Genomic DNA, 16,622 nt, shown 5'->3' on the forward strand with positions numbered 1-16,622 from the left:
TGCTATGGGTATGCTTTGATGGGTCATCTTTGGGGTTGGGCTCTCCTGTAATTGCTAATTTATATGTTTAGCTGTATTCACACACTGTGTTTTACAAAGTTCTTCCTAACACAATTGTTTCAGGTGCGTCAATGTGCCAACATCAACCCCACCATCGGTGTGACTTTCCCTCCATCACTGTCCCGTTTCCCGCCCACTCCACAAGTCTGTCCCCTTAGCAGAGACAAAATACTTTATGTTGCTTAATCCAACAAAATTGCTAATGGAATTATCAAAAAATACTTCAGTAAAAGAAACTGTGAAAATTGTTCTTTCAGGGCTCAAATGATAGCACAGTGGGTAGGGCATTTGCCTTGAAGGCAGCCGACCCAGGTTCGATTCCCAGAATCCCATATGGTTCCCCGAGCACTGTCAGGAGTAATTCCTGAGTGCAGAGCCAGGAGTAACCTCTGTGAATCGCTGGGTATGACCCAAAAATCAAAAAAAAAATTGTTCTTTCTCTCATGGAGTCTTTAAAGTCATTGAGGATTTACTGAGTTGCTTGCTGCTAGTTGAGCCTTCTGTGTTATTTTTTTTTATTTCTTGAGCTTGGTTGGCTCCTATGTTACTTTCCTGTCTAGTTTAGTGTGCTCCTACTGGGCTGTCAGTGCTGCGGAATTTGGAGGTGGCACGTGGCCACATACTCTGCAGGAACTCCAGGACCTGTAGCACTGGGCTGTGAGTCTTAGCAGCCTGGCTGTGGGATGCAGGTCTTCACTGTTAACTTGTGTGAGGAAAAAAAATGAAAGTGTTCCCAGACCCGCAAAATAACCTACCAGAGTCACACCAAATAGAAGCATTGTGCTTTTGGATTTGGAAACAGGGCCAACAGGAAGGTAGAGTTAAATGAGTTCACGAAGGTGAGGCCCTAATTGGGTAAGTCTGATGCCTTCAGTCCTTATCAAAAAAGGAAGAACAAGGTGCTCCCTCCATGGGCCCATTGAAAGTACAGTGAGAGGGATGGAGCAATAGTACAGCGAGGAGGGCGTTTGCCTTGCATGTGACCTGGGTTCGATTCCCAGCATCCCATGTGGTTCCCTGAGCACCGCCAGGGGTAATTCCTGAGTGCATGAGCCAGGAGTAACCCCTGTGCATCGCCGGGTGTGACCCAAAAAGCCAGAAAGAAAGAAAGAAAGAAAGAAAGAAAGAAAGAAAGAAAGAAAGAAAGGTAGGAAGGAAGGAAAAGAAAGAAAGAAAGAAAGAAAGGAAGGAAGAAAGAAAGGAAGGTAGGAAGGAAGGAAAAGAAAGAAAGAAAGAAAGAAAGAAAGAAAGAAAGAAAGAAAGAAAGGAAGCCTGCAAGCCACACACAGATGTGTCACCGGATGCCAGCTCCACAGGGCCTTGCCCTTCCTAACGATGACAAACTTCTTTTTGCTTGTCAACATGCGCCAGTCTGGAGTATTTTGTCATGGTAGGCCATGCTAGGTGGCCTAGGTGGCCAGATCTGCAGGTGGGTCTAGGATGGAGGAAGGCTGGCTATGTCATTGCAGCACCCTGTGTGAAATGAGAGCACCGGCCCCTTGGCACAAACATTACAGAGTGCTGTGGGCCGGTGGCAGGGAGCTCTGGCATCCAGGCTGGATTAGACTCCTGAGTCCGCCTGGAAGTGTTGTAACTGTGGAGGGTTGGAGCAATAGCACAGCAGATAGGGCATTTGCTTTGCACGCAGCTGACCCGGGTTCAATTCCCAGCATCCCATAGGGTCCCCCGAGCATTGCCAGGAGTAATTCCTGAGCACATGAGCTAGGAGTAACCCCTGTGCATCACCAGGTGTAACCCAAAAAGCAACAAACAAACAAAAAAGATTTCAGGGGGCTGGAGCTATAGCACAGCAGGTAGGGCATTTGCCTTGCACGCGGCCAACCTGGGTTCAATTCCCAGCATCCCCTATGGTCCCCTGAGCACCTCCAGGAGTAATTCCTGAGTGCAGAGCCAGGAGTAACCCCTGTGCATCGTCAGGTATGACCCCAAGAAGGCAAAAAATATAGTTGTTACTGTGAAGTTCTGGTTTCATCACTACACCAAGAACCATAAGGGTGATGGGTGGGGAACCACAGCTGAGAAGGGAGCGCCAGAGTGGAGAGGCATGGTCCACCACAACCACCTCAGGGAGATGGACACTGCAGTCCTGCCCTCCACCAGATGTCCAGATTCACTGCCTGGGCATAAGGAATGGACTGGGAGAAGCCAAATGTCAAAAGACAATGCAATGTTTTTATTTTATTTTATTTTACTTTTGCTTTTTAGGTCACACCCAGCAATGCACAGGGGTTCCTCCTGGCTCTGCGCTCAGGAATTACCCCTGGTGGTGCTCAGGGGACCATATGGGATGCTGGGAATTGAACCCAGGTCGGCCACGGGCAAGGCAAATGCCCTACCTGCTATACTATTGCTCCAGCCCCGCAAATGAATTTTATTTAGGAAATATGAGGCAGGAGAGGAGAGCAAGAGAGAAATGGATGCATTCCAGAGTGAGCATGGTTTCTCCAGAGGAAACAGTGTCGTAAAGAACTTGCGTAGCTGAAGTTGGTTGAGAAATTGCCGATCTCGGTCGGTGCAGAGAAAAGTAAGGAAATAGGAGAAATTTATTGGTGTGTGCTCCTGGGTGACCCTACAGGCCCCTGGCGAGGCTGGGGTTGAGCCGCATCCTGGGAGAAACCAAGAGGGATTTTAAGCTGTTCTGGCTGGGAAAAGAGAACAGAGACCAGTGGGACCCGTGCGCGTTTGGTCTGGTCTTCTGTTATCTGTAGCGGATGGCTGTGTGGAATGCAGCCTGGTGGCTTCCTGTTGCCAGATGGGCCAAACGTCCTGTCTTCTGACGTATGGGGGGGAGGGGGAGGGTGATTTTTGATTCTGAGAATGCCACTATTTCATCAGCTGGCTCCCATTTGGTCCAAGCAAACCTTACGTTGGTATGCAGGTGACTCCCAGGAACGGTGTGTACCTCATAAAGTCAAAGAAACAGTAGTAACCCCCGGCACAGACAGGGATGGGCGACTCCTGGGCAGGATGGAGAATTCATCGCTTGCTGGTGTCTCTAAAGATGGTCTCCTGGGCCCAAGTGATAGTACAGCAGGAAGAGCATTTGCCTTGCATGCGGCCGCCCTGGGTTCAATCCCTGGCATCCCGTACGGTCCCCCGAGCACCACCAGGAGTGATTCCTGAGTGCAGAGCCAGGAGTAACCCCTGTGCAATGCCCAGGTGTGACCCAAAAAGCCAAAAATAAGTAAATAAATAAAATTGGTCTCCAAATAATCTAAGATGGAATCTGTTGCTAGGGCGTGTCAGGGAGGAAATCCTTCATTGGTGGGTGGATCTTTGAAGTAGTCTAGCTGGTTCTGACTTTATGACATTTACCTGAAATTCATCGTCAAACCCTCCCACACCCCTCCCCACCCACCCCCACCCCCCCACACACACACACCTGCCCGCTTCAGAGACACAGGGTGACAGTGAAGGGGATGGTCAAGTAAGAGCTTTAATGGCAACTGGCTGGCAGGGTGAAAGACGGCAGACTCATCTCTTCAAAGTGACCACCCTGCCTCCCAGCAGAAGGGGGTCTTCACAAAGTAAAGGAACAGCGGTGTTCTCAGAAAGGGCGGGCTGAGACCAACAGGCACCAGAACAAAGAATAAAGCCCTCATGGACTGCTCCCAAGACCATTTTGTCATCTTCTCTGAAACATAAACAAAGTAAGGTGACATTTTGGAGGAAAGAAAAAAGCAAGGTCAGTGTCCTTATCTAGAATTCTTCTGGTTTCTACTACAGATCTCTTGGCCACTTGTCAAGGTTCAGGATCCCAGACAGGGGCCCTTGAAAGCTGGGGTTCTCACACAGGCTCAGCTGCACAAGACCAACATAATGACCAAGCAGAAGATGGGGCCGGAGTGATAGTACACTGGGGAGGGCATTTGCCTTGCACACGGCCGATCCAGGTTCAGTGCTCAGCACCCCATGTAGTTCCCCGAGCACCGCCAGGAGTAATTCCTGAGTGCAGAGCCAGGAGTAACCCCTGAGCATCACAGGTGTGACCCAAAAAGCAAGAAAAAAAAAAGGACCAAGCAGAAGAGACGGGAGATATTTACTGCCAAGGAAATGCAGCAAATACAAGTGGAGACATTCAATCTGCAGGAAGAATGAGAATGAAGGAGTGGGCAACTGCCATATGTGGTCCAGTCCGCTCCATATCCTGGAGGGCAACCCCAGGGAGCCACATATGCATCACATGACACTCCTGAACACCGTGGATTAGAGCAGGATGGATCACCTGACCTACACCAGCCAATCACAGCTCTCTTCCATGACTGAGATTTATTTATTTTTTTATTAGTGAGACATTATGAGGTACAGTTGTAGACTTACAAATTTTTGTGCTTGGGTTTCAATTATACAATGATCAAATACCCATCCCTCCACTAGTGCCCATTTCCCACCTGGGATTTTAGCATCTGCGCTGGAGGGCAGCGGGGTTGGGGGTTACCTGTCCTTTCCTCTCAGAGGCTACAGATGGAAAGGAGAAAGAGCAGCCACCGAGGGGAGGGTTTCTCCACCCCCCTCAGACCTTGTCCCTTTGTGATCGTGCAGGTGTCTTTTTGCACTGGGAAGGGACAAGTCCTGAAAACACTCTTTGACCCCAGTTAAAGAGGGATGTAGGGTATGATTTGCAGCAAGTGTCCATAGGATTCATTTATATGTTGCAAAATAACCCAGATGTTAGCTAACACCCCCAAGGCCTCGCAATATTACCATTTCTATTTCTTTTTTGGTGGGGGGGGGGGAGTTGGGGGCAACACCTGGCAATGCTCAGGAGTTACTCCTGGCTCTGCGTTCAGGGATCACTCCTGGCAGTGGCGTGGTGTCAGGGATCAAGTGCTGCATGTGTCAGGGATCAAGCCCGGGTCAGCTGCATGCAAGGTGGAGGGGGCAGGGCGTTTCTATTTTGTGGTGATCTGCTTACCTGTGACTTTCCAGCACACAGTGCAGTGTTGTTTTTCTCTCCCAGGGAACTAGACTCACCATCTACATGCCAGAATTCAGGTGCCTTGTAAGGCGAAATTATACCTCTCGAACCGACATCTTCCCCAAATATTGGGCTGGAGGCTGCTTCACCCTGTATCCTGTTTCCTCTCTGGCTTCCTCTGAGGCCTGGAGGGTAGGGGATTGGGCAGCATTTGCCCATCTCACCGCCTCCCCCCCCCCACACATCCCATCCCAGGAGTTCCTCTGGCCCTTTTCTGTTTGGTTTGGGGGGCACACCCAACTATGCATAGGGCTCCCTCCTGGCTCTGTGCTCAGCAATCACTCCTGGTGGTGCCCATCACTCGTGATGGTGCCCCAGGGACCGTATGTGGTGCCAGGAATCAAACCAGGGTTGGCAGTAGACAGCGCTTTTCGTCTTCCGGCTGTCCTATCTCTTGTACATTTCCGTGTCTACCTCCTGTCCTCCTGGCCATTCATCTGTAGAGGGACACCCTTGTTTCTGGTTTTTGGACCACTCTTGGTGATGCTCAGGGCTTACTCCTGGCTCTGCACTCAGGAATCATTCCTGATGGTGCTTGGAGGACCACATGGGATGCGGGGATCGAACCCGGGTCGGTCGCATGCAAGGCAAGCACCCTCCCCACTATACTCTCTCTCTTTGACCTCTCAACTTATTTCTCGCTGGCCACATTCCTTAACCTTTCTGGACCCTGGTTTTCTGAATGTGTCAAGATGGCCTGGTGGGGGGCCTTCTCACAGCCCTGTTCTTGGGGGTCCTGTTTTTCAGCTTTCGAAGCTTCTACCTCATCTATTGCTTTTTCTCTGCCCCCAGGTCCTTGATTTTTTGTTTGGGTTTGGGACCACACCTGACAGTGCTCAGGGGCTATCCCCAGCTCTGTGCTCAGGAGTGATCCCTGGCAGGTCAAGTGCATAAACACTTTTCTGTTTTCTAGCGCGGGTTCTTCATATTTAAATGCTGCCAAAGCCGGACTTATGCACTGCCTGCTTTGCCGTAAAACACGACATTCGCTCTGCCTCTCTGCCTCATACAGGGATGGGTAGGAAAAACAGCACCACAGACTAAAACCTCATGGGAAGGGGGGCGTTCCGGTCCGTCCTTCACGCCCTACCGAGGTCACCATTTGCCCCCCGCGAGCAGCTCTCCAGCACAGCCACGGCCCCAGAAGCACAAGGACTTAATGCAGAACCCGGCAGCTTGGAGCAGAAAAGTGAACGGACTATGTGTTAATCCAGGCCATCATGTCTGTCCGGAGGGGAAAGGGTGTTGCCCCATTCGCCCTTTCCTCCCTGGAAAGAAAGATGGCTGCCGCATGGGAGCCTTGTGGACAGCAGATATGAGCCGGGGGTGTGGGGGCGACTAAAACCTCATGGGAAGGGGGGCGTTTCGGTCCGCCCTTCACGCCCTACCGAGGCCACCAGTTGCCCCCCACGAGCGGCTCTCCAGCACGGCCACGACTCCAGAGCACAGAAACCAATTTCTTAACTATCTGACTTTCAGTAGAAATACTTCCAGGGTCAAGAAGTAAAATAGCAGAAATCCAAAACCAACATTTAATTCTTGAACCCAGCTGTAGAAAGCAAATCACTTCACAATGCTTTTTCAGCATGTCTGATTTGGGGGGGGGGGTAAACTCTAAATAATAGTGGTGAATCTTTTAATGAAACAATGAATCTAATCAAAGCAGATAGAGTGTTAACTAGAATTCATCTGCCTCACAGGGACTGGGAGGGGTGGGGGGGTGGGGTCTTATTGGGGTTCTTCATGGTAAAAAATAAGTATTGGTAAAGGGAAATGTGTTTGATATTTGCATGACTGAGACCTAAACCTGAAAGCTTTGTAACCTTTCCCACAGTGATTCAATAAATAAATTTAAAAAATATATTAAAAAAGAAACAGCACCACAGGACAGGTTCCATATAACATGGGAGACTGACAGAAAGCACAGCGCACAGGAGAGGTTTGCTGGTTTGTTATCTTGTTTTGGGCATACACCCAGCTGTGCTCAGGACCTACTCCTGTCTCTGTGTTCAGAGATCATTCCTGGCAGTGCTGGGGGACCATATGGGATGCTGAGGATTGAACCCAGGTTGGCCGCATGCAAACCACTTGCCTTATTCGCTGTACTATCATCCTAGCCCCAAGAGAGGGTTTTGAAGGACGAAGAGAAGTTTACATGCAGACAAGCTGACAGAGGACATTCCCTTCACTTAAGACGCTCTGCATAGGGTCTGGAGCAATAGCACAGCGGGTAGGGCATTTGCCTTGCACGAAGCCAACCCTGGTTCGATTCCCAGCATCCCATATGGTCCCCTGAGCACTGCCAGGAATAATTCCTGAGTGCAGAACCAGGAGTAACCCCTGTGCATCGCAGGTGTGACCCCAAAAATAAAAAAAGACCAACTGCATAGATCAAAAGCTTGGCAGCAACAAATGGCTCAGTGTTTTGGGGGACTAGCTTGCAAGGCATATTGGCCAAAGCCAGAAGCTTGTGTCCTAAGGGCTGTTAAGGACAAGAAAATGGAAAGAAGTGGTCCACGAGAACATAATCAGGAAGACACTGCATCTGACTGCTCACTTGCTGAGACATTTCCAGAATAGTGTTGGCCTCCTCCCAACTGGGAAACGAAGGGAGAATGCGGTCCCTAGGGATTCCCCTGAACGAGGGAGCCCATACAACTGCTCCTCCCCATGCTCCCTGGAGGGGAGCACTGCCAGCATTTCTGCAACTAGCGGCCTTGCCCAGTCCGGGCCCCTGCCCTGATGTGCTGGGCCCCGAGGCTAAGGGAGGAGCTTTGGGCCAACGGAAGGGTCAGTGTCCAGATGGCTGGCACCGTGATGGGTGGCAAATCCCACCGGCGGAGTCCCCTTCCCCCTCCCCAGGCTCCCTGCCTGGCTCCAAGCTCACGTTCCAGGGTCTGTTCCAGCTGTGTTAGTTGCCCAGCACCCCTCTGGGGGACATCTGTCACCCCTCAAATGTGTCCCTTGGCCACCAGCAATCAGCCAGCAAAGGCCTGGCATCTCTCCGCGCTGCCCAGAGCTTGGGAACCCTACCTGGGTAATCTGGCCCTAGTTAACTTTATTATTTTTAAATTTTTTATTTGGGGGCCGCTCTGGGTCTGCTCCCCGAAAACCTGTCTGGAGGACTGTCTCTGCAGGAAACATCCTGTAAAATCAGCATTTCTTTGGGCTGGAGCAATAGTACAGCGGGTAGGGCCTTTACTTTGCACATGGCCGACGCAGGGTTCAATCCCTGGCATCCCATATGGTCCCTCAAGCACCGCCAGGAGTAAATCCTGAGTGCAGACCCAGGAGTAACCCCTGAGCATCATTGGGTGTGATGCAGAAAGGCAAAAAAAAAAATCAGCCTTTCTTTTTTTTTTCTTGGTTCCCAGGGATTACTCCTAGCTCTGTGCTCAAGGATCATGGCTGGCAGTGCTTGGAGAAATCATATGTGGTGCCAGGAATTGAACCTGGGTCAGCCTCATGCATGGGAGTGCTTTATCCCCTGCACTATTGCCCCGGCCCCCTAAATCAGCATTCTTGCCAGGGGCCAGGAAGTTCTCTCCCCATGCAGCTGAGGTATGCAGCAGGTGCTTAATCAGTGCACGCCTACTTGCTTCCTAAGACATCCAACTTCCTAGCCTAGAGATGGAGGGAAGGTGAACCCGAGTCAGGTTCCCTCGGCTTCCAGCACACACTCATGCTGGGCTCCACGCTCAGCCCCAGCCCTGCCTGGCCCTCCTGCCTCCCTGTTCTTCATCTTGTCCCTTTTCTCTCCCGATGACATTTTATTCCGTGATACTCTCTGTGTGAGACAGGGGTTGTCACTGGGTCAACCTCCCTCCCTGCTTGTCTGGAGCTCACAGTCTAGCAAATGGTGCATTCTAGATATCTTCCCGTTTCTCTGCCGGGAATGCCTCCTCCAGCCCCTTTGCCTGAATTATGCATGGTTCAACTTTCAGGTCTCAGCTCAGAGGCCACCTCCTCCAGGAAGCTCACTCGGAAGGCCTCCACCATCCGACTGGGTAAGGCATCCTGTCTGGATGCCCTGTATTCCCTTATCCTGCCTCATACAGTCTCTGTTCCTAATTAGCCTCCTCTCTCAGACTGAGCTCCAAGCAAGGAGTCTGTCACGTTCAGAGAGCTACCTCCATCTGATAATGTTGGACCAGTTTGAATCTGCTCTTAACATCACACCCATTCTCAGAAACTTTAACTTTCCACAAACGATGCCCAAAGAAGCCGATCTGAACACACTCCAACCCTCCCACACTCCAGTGGGTCCCACCCAGGAATCTTTTTCTTCCTCATCAATATCACACCAAAGCCTTGTTGAGAGGAACATACTGAAGGACCTGCTATACTTGAACATGCCAGCAGGGGGCAGCGGAGCCAGCTCGGAGGCTGGTGTGCCAGCTTCACCTGTGGGTGCTACACCTTTGATCCCGGCACCGTGCGACCTCCAGCATCCCTGAGAGCAACCTCCAGGCCCTAGACTGGAAATAGCCCCAGGGTGTAGCCCAAAACAAAACAAATGCCAAGGGCCGGGAGACAAAGTACAGGGTTAAGGCATTGGCCTCCTGTGCCACCGCCACTGAACCTGGTTTGGTCCCTTCGCATCTCTGGGAACAGTCCCCTCCTCCCCCCAGCACGGAGCCAGGAGTCTCTCCTGAGCGCTGCTGGGCATAGCCCAAAGTCCAGACCCCCTGAAAAATTATATCCCAGGTACAGCCTCCTGGGACCCCGCCCAGCTGCCGATCTTGGGGTTCACACGTCTCCCCGGATCACCCTCATGCTCCATTCTTGTTCCTCATGGCAAAGATAAGGTCATGGTTGGTGATGCCACGCGAGAAGCAGAGCCAAGCCTGCTAGGGGGCTCCAGCGGGGGGCTCACACGTTCCCACCTCTGGCTACATACTCCTGGGGGGACCCTGGAGAAGGGCACCCACCCACCCCGTCTTCTCTTTGCTGCCTCCCCAGTCTGCTCAGGGATGAGTGGACCCTGCCAATGTCCCCCCGACTCTCAACTGCTGGCCCTGAGGACTGTGGGTCTCAGTCGAGACTGTCCCTTCAGGGGGGATCACTTCTGATGGTGCTCGGGGGACCACACATAGTGCCAGGGACCGAACTGAGTTCTGCCGCGTGCAAGGCAAGAGCCAACGGCTCTACCATCACCCAGAGTCCTGCATCTTTCTTCTTGATGATTTTATCTTTTTCTTTTTTCCTGGTGATTTTCACGGAGCTAACAGTGGTTTGCGAACTTCTCAGTGAGAGTAGGAGAATGCACTTTTCCAGGCCAACAGACTGGCCAAGAGACTCCCTGAGGCGGTCACTGGCTTGGCAGGTGTCAGGAACAGAAGGCTGGGGAGGGGGTGGAGGATAAGCAGAGGAGGGTGGCCTCAGGGACTGGAGGTGGGGGAGGTGTCGTCGCAGCGCCCAGAAAGGAGCTTACCTTCCGTTTCCAGTGCAGGGAACAGCAGGTGAGAGGACTGGACAGACCACACAGGCAGAAGAGCACCAAACCCCAAACGCGCATCGCGGCGCATTTCCAGGGCGCGAAACCTCCTCCCCCCCAAAACCTGGTTGATCTCTAAAGCAGAGCAGTTTCCAGCGGGGCCCCCCACCTCCACGCCCAGGCTCATCGCCACCCCCACTGCTAACAGCTGAGGAGCCCCGCCGGGTTTCCAAGCTTATGCCGGTGGGAGTCAGTCCAGCCCTGCCCGCTTCTCCCCTGCGCGCTCCACACCAGAAATCCCCCCTCCTGTGCGCACGTGCCACTGCGTCTCTGCCGTGCGTGCGCCCTGGGCGCTGTGCCACTGTCCGTGTAGGGGCATTTGCAATCCCACCCGCTCTCTGTTCACTGAAGGGGTCGCCCCGGGGAACTTGACAAGCTCTCCCGGACAACAGCACCCGCACCTCGTCCAACCGGGCTAGTTCGGGGGGCAAGGACCTCTCTACTCCCTCCCTCCCTCCCTCCCCAGGCCTCCGTCCCCAGCTGGTAAATGGGCGGACTCCTACCAAAGCTGAAAAGAAAACATTAAATGAGAAACAACAGAGAAAAGCCCCGCGGCCCTGCGGCCCTGCGCCCCCCAGCCCTCATAAGTCCCGCAGCGCGGTTAAGGCCGCGGCTCTCCGGGCCCAGAAAAACATGCGACAAGGGCGCCCCCTGCGGGCGATGCACAAACTGCATGTGGGCGATGCAACGAACTGCACTCCTGGCTCCCCGAAATCCTGCCCAGGGGCGCCCCATCCCGAGACCAACACGGACTCGGCCCCTGCTGAGGGGACAGTGCCCATGAAGTTGCTCCCGGCACCCCCCAAGCCCCAGAGGGCCCTTTTCCGGGACTCGCCGCTGGCCTTGCACCCTCGCCCCCTCCTGAAGCCCTCGCCCCGGACCCTCGGCCCCCCCAGCCTGCTCTCCTGTTCCCTGCCCCCCGCACGTGGCCCCTGCTCCCGGGCGCGCGCCTCCCTGCCTCCCAGACAGCGCGGGCAGGGAGGGCCCCTGTCCCCCTGTTCCCGGAAGATGCGAGCGCGCCCACGCCTGGCACCGGGCCCAGAGTCCGGCGGGGGCGTCGTAAATGGCTCCTGAATGATTCATTCATTGCTCTGGGAGAGGCGGTGCGACCCCTAAGGGGCGAGGGGTGCGCGGCTCCAAGTCCCCCAGAGCTGGGTTCAAGTCTCGGCTCCGGCCTTTGGGAAGATCAACACCGCCTCCGGGTCCTGTCGAAAGTGCAGGGACCACCCCCCCCCCCGCACCACCGCCCCGACCCGGTTCGGCGCGGGCGCGGGTGCGGGCGCCCAGGCCGGCCTGCAGAGGGGGATCATCCATCCGGCGAGGCGAACCCGCCGCCGCTCCGCCCGCGGCGCCCCTCCTCGCTGGTGCGCAGCATCCGCCGCCGCCGGACAGAAAGAGAAACTGAGGCCCTCGGGGACCGCGGGAACCCGGGTGCGGCCGCGGCGGGGCTCCAGGCCGGGCCTGCGGACTGCGCCCCGGGCCCGGCCGGCCTCGCAGGGAGGCAGAGAGGCCCGGGTGCGCCCCCCGGCCCGCGCGCCCTCGGCCCCCACCCGCACCGCGGCCTGCGGGTGCGGGCGCGGGTCCCCCCCACCCCGGGCTCCCTCCCGCGTGCGCTGCGGGGTCCGGGGCTCGGAGGCTGCGCGGCGCTCGGCGTTGGCACTTGAAACTGAGCGGGGCGCGCGCGGCGGGCTCCTGGGAGCGTGCCCGGACTGCGGCGCCGCGCCCCGAAACCCCCGGCCCCGCAGCCCGCCCAGCCCGCGCCGGCCACACTGCAGCGGCCGCGGCGGCGCGGGAGGGAGGGAGCGGCGGGGCTCGGCGCCCCTCGGCCGAGCGGGTGAGTACGCACCGCCGCGGACCCCCTGGCCCCCGCCCGGCCCCTGCACCCCTGCACCCCTCCACGCCACCCCCGCGCCCGCCCGGCCACTCGCACGCCTCCCGGCGCCCGCGCGGCGCGCACGCCCCTCACTTTCGCACTCGGCACCCCGACCGTCCCCACCGCCCCTGGCCGCCTCGCGCCGCTTCCAGCTCCAGGGTCCGCCCCCCTGCACCCCAGCTCCCGTTGGCGCCGGGTGGGGGGACCCCAGCTCGGGCTGTTGAGTCTCGAGAATGACTTGATCCTGCGGGGCACGTCCCCCTCCTCCCTGGGGGTACCGGGCCCCCCAAGAGGTTCTGACGCGTCTGTCCCGTGTAGGGGTCGCCCTGCAGGGTCCCTTTGGGACTCTTGCCGCTGGCTGTCTTTGGGAGAGGAAGCTAATGGGGTTGCGGGGGGATTCGGACAGAAGGGGGCTTGCGAGGGGGCCAGACTTGCGGGGCACTGCAGAGACCCCTCCTCAGGCCAGGAGGCCAGGACTTCACACCCCTAGGTGCCTGGAATTGCACGTCCAGCCGAACAGGGGCAGGGGCTGCCCCAATTTCTGCAGGAAGGCAAGGGGGGCTGCGAGTTCAGAGGACCCCCCACACACCCAGCCCCACCACAGCCCTGAGCTGAGAAGGTCCCCAGCCTGGTTCACACCTAGACCCCTCTGGGGACTCCTGGGAGTCTTTTTCTTTTCTTCTTCTTCCCCTCTATTTTTGTAGCACTGGCCACCGAACTCAGAGCATTGCTTGGCAAGTGCTCAAGGCTGAGTGCTCCTGTCTGAGTGCTCCCGGATGAGCGCCATATCTGGCCTGTGCCTCAGTATTCTTGCGGGTACAAGGGCCCCTCCCCAGGGTGGCAGAGAGAATCTGCCCAAATAACACATGGCAAGTGCTCAGTGTCCTGCCTGGCACGCAGGCGGCGCCCAACACATGCCAATGACGTGATTCTCTGAGCTGGGGGCCCTGCGAAATGATTTCAAGCTTACAGGGCCTAAAGAGGGTCTTGGGGACAGCTCGGGGCTCAGGAGCATGCACCCCGAACACATAGAGACCCGAGTTCAGTCCCCAGCCATGCATGACCCCCATCCACAACACACAACACACAGCCTTGTGTTGCCCGGTGACCCATCACCCGGGGCATTGAACCATCGGGGCTGGCTGACTGGGAACCATCAGGAAGAGGCCCCTGAACCCCGCCCCCCGCCGGCACTACTTGGGAGCCCCCTCCCCCAAACGCATTTGCTAAGGAGGTGTGCGGTCTGGAAGAGGAGGGATCCCCAAATGTACTTCCTGTTAATCCAGTGGCCTTGGAAGGGGGAGGAGCCCACTCCTGGCCAAGGATGTGTTATGGGGATACAGTAAGCAAGGAAAAGGGGTCCCTGGTGGCAGAGGTGCTGGCCACTGTCCCCAGCAAAGGCACAAAATTCCTGAAAAGCCTTTGTTCTAACAAGCCCAGGAGCCTCCACTGGGGTCCACTTCCAGGAAGGCGATGGGGGTCCTTCCCGCCCACCTGGGCCCCCCAAGGCCCCTAGGCAGGAGGCAGCGCCCAGCTAAGAGTTGGGGTCCCTGACTCCAGCCCTCTGCTGCATGCAGGGGGGTCCCTTCTCCACTCTGTCTCAGTCTCTGGGTGCCCCCCATGCCAGGGCCCCCCCCCCGAGCCCCTGCAGGTAGCATGCTTTGCCCATCCGTGCAGAGCTGGGCCAGCACGACCCCCTCACACCATCAGCTGTTTTGGTGGGTGCTCTCTGTTCGGGTCAGGCTTGGGAACAAGGGCCAGAACAGAGACGGGATGGGAGGGTCCCGGGGTCCCAGGAAGGGTGGGATCATCAAGGAACTGAAAGGAGGGCTGTGGCAGCACTGCTCCCACACTGTACCACGTTTTCCGTGGATCAGAAGCTGGGGAGCTCAGGTCACTGGCCTCCAACGCGCCTCATCAGCGTTTTTGCTTAAGCCAACGCTGCAGCCCCTCAGTCTGGCGCCGCTCCCGGCTGGGGCTGCTGCCACGGGCGCCGCTGGGCTGAGGCAGGAGCTCGCTCTCAGCTCCCCAGGCCTGGTGGGTGACTCTGGGCGCAGCCCCTGCCCCTGTGGGCACCTCACTTTTCTCCTCCGAGGGGTGGAGGATGACAGCAGGATTTGACCCCCCGGCACCGCCTTCCTAGGAAAAGGTGGAAAGTTCGTGGCAGCGAGGGGCCAGTGGCTGCCAGGTCCAGCGCCGTCACTGTATTTGGGTGGCTCTGGGCCAGTCCCTTTCTGAGCTGCCCGCCACCCAGGGCTTGCTCTGTGACACCGATGCGACCAGGGGCCTGTGGGAGGGGACGAAAGGTGCCAGTTAGGCCCCCCACCTTAAAGGGAACCTGGAGGTTCATGCTCTCTTTTTAAGTGCTCACGTTCTGCTTTGGAGGGTGGGGAGATGTTCGGGTTTGGGGGGTCACACGCAGTGGTGTTCGGGGCTTATTCCTGGCTCTGTGCCCTACGCTCTGTCCTATCTCTCAGACCCAAGAAGCCGCTTTCTATCAGGAAATCGCCCAAGTTTTCCAAGTTGGCGACTTGAAGACAAATGAAATAAGGACTGCAGACTGGCCGGTCAGTGCACACTCTCCCAGCTCACACCAGGGCCCAGGGTTTCGGGGACCCCTCCAGTCCGGTAAGCATAGCAGTGGGGCCCCACTTACCACTTGGGAATCTCTGAGGCTCTGGGCTTGTGAGGGGAAAATGTGAGGGGGGGTTCCCGCCCCTCCTCTTCCCTCTGCAGGGTTTCCTAATGTGTTGGGGGGGGTCTTGGGGGGCTGCTGCAGGAAGTTGTACCCAAAGCCACCCCTTTACAGAAATCCCAACTCCCAGACAGGAGTTGGGATGGGGGGTGGGGGGTCAGGTCTGAGGATCTGAGCTGGGCCAGCCTGGGAGGGTGCACAGGAGGGTGGGGGGTGGAGAGGGGAGACAGGAAGTACCTGCCTACGGTGTCCCCAGCCACACTCTGGCCACCGACTGTCAGGGGTTAGCAGAGTCCTGGAAAGGCCCAGCCCGCTTCTGCCAGGACCTGGGGGGTCCGGCCGGGAAAGTTAGGCAGCCCCCAGCGCCGCCCTGCCGGGGGCAGGAGGGGGGAGGTCTCGGCGCGGACTTACTGGATCTGCAGAGCTGAGGCTGTGGAGCGTTGCGCAGGGGCGGGGGCGGGCGAGACTCCGCCAAGGTTAGGGAGCGCTCAGCCCGCTGGCTCCTGCAAAGGGGCGCCCTCCCTGGTGCCGCCCCCCATTTCCATGACAACCGCACAGCTGCGTGGGAGTGGGGTGAGGGGGGGCGCCACTGGCGCTGTGGCGAGGAGCAAGGAGCCTGCCGGGCATGGAGAGCTGCTGAGGCTTCCTGCACTGGGACCGCCGCCCCCACCCTGTGCTGACCGCACCCTGCCCCCACCCCCTGCAGCTGGCCAAACCTCTAAGGGGTCAAGAGCCCCAGAGTCAGAGGTGGTGGCGAACCCCAGACGCCCGGAAGCGCTGGGAAACAGGACTGGGTCCCTTAACCCGGTGCCCTGAGGGCTTCATCAGGGTCTGGGGTCACCTGTGTGCAGGGGGGCAGGGGTGCACTGGAAACTACAGAGGGCAGTGTGAGTGAGGTCCTGGGTTCAAATCCCAACAAGTCACTCAAGGGGGCCAACGGATCATCCTGGGGCTGGTTAACAATCTGAGCACAACTAGGGGTGCTGTGAGCCCCAAAGACAGAGCCCCGTGTAAACCCAGCAACTCAAGATTCTGGGAATTGTGTCTCCCTCTGGGTCCCCTGATTGTAACCACTTTGGGGTTCTTCTGCCACTTAGGAACCTCCTGTCATTCTGTGTCCCTGGAGCTGAGCTCATCCCAAGCCTCCCTGCTTCCAAATCCCCCTTCCTCACCAGGCAGTGTTGCTTGATGGTCAGCGCCAAGTGCTGTTCAGTCCTGGCCCTAGACACTGAGACACGCAGGAACTGCCCCCCGTCCCCCTCAGGAACACACCTGCTTCTTAGCAACAAGATTGGACAATGAGCAGCCACCAGGCTCAGGCTTGTAGGAGGGCCCAGACCTTTCTAGAATAGCGTTGTCAGAACTTCCTCCATTCCTCCACCTTGGGCATGGAGGGGGTGGGGAGGAAAGTTCAGAGAACCCAAAGTGACCGCTGGGGAAGGCAGAACCAGCTCTAGGAAGTCACTTGGAACCCCAGGTCACGTCAGCCTGATAAACA

The 16,622-nt window shown here is 56.8% G+C and overlaps 1 protein-coding gene across 1 annotated transcript; it reads left to right on the top strand.

Moving 5' to 3' along the window:
- Positions 1–11,216: 11,216 nt before the first annotated feature.
- On the top strand, positions 11,217–14,974 carry LOC130039705 (translation initiation factor IF-2-like). The gene is made up of 3 exons (XM_056131578.1): positions 11,217–11,477; positions 11,772–12,390; positions 14,907–14,974. Exons 1-3 carry the CDS (start codon positions 11,217–11,219, stop codon positions 14,972–14,974), a joined length of 948 nt encoding a protein of 315 aa, XP_055987553.1.
- The last annotated feature ends 1,648 nt before the right edge of the window (positions 14,975–16,622 follow it).

Source organism: Sorex fumeus, unplaced genomic scaffold (genome assembly GCF_029834395.1).
Source record: "Sorex fumeus unplaced genomic scaffold, SorFum_2.1 ptg000093l, whole genome shotgun sequence".
NCBI lineage: Eukaryota > Metazoa > Chordata > Mammalia > Eulipotyphla > Soricidae > Sorex > Sorex fumeus.

Bases quoted from the DNA above. Each gene is read 5' to 3' on its own strand.
- LOC130039705 (XM_056131578.1), top strand. From the start codon at position 11,217: ATGCACAAACTGCATGTGGGCGATGCAACGAACTGCACTCCTGGCTCC. The intron at 11,478-11,771 runs GCACGTGGCCCC...TCCTGTCGAAAG, and splicing joins TCTCCTGTTCCCTGCCCCCC to TGCAGGGACCACCCCCCCCC. The intron at 12,391-14,906 runs GTGAGTACGCAC...CCTATCTCTCAG, and splicing joins GGCGCCCCTCGGCCGAGCGG to ACCCAAGAAGCCGCTTTCTA.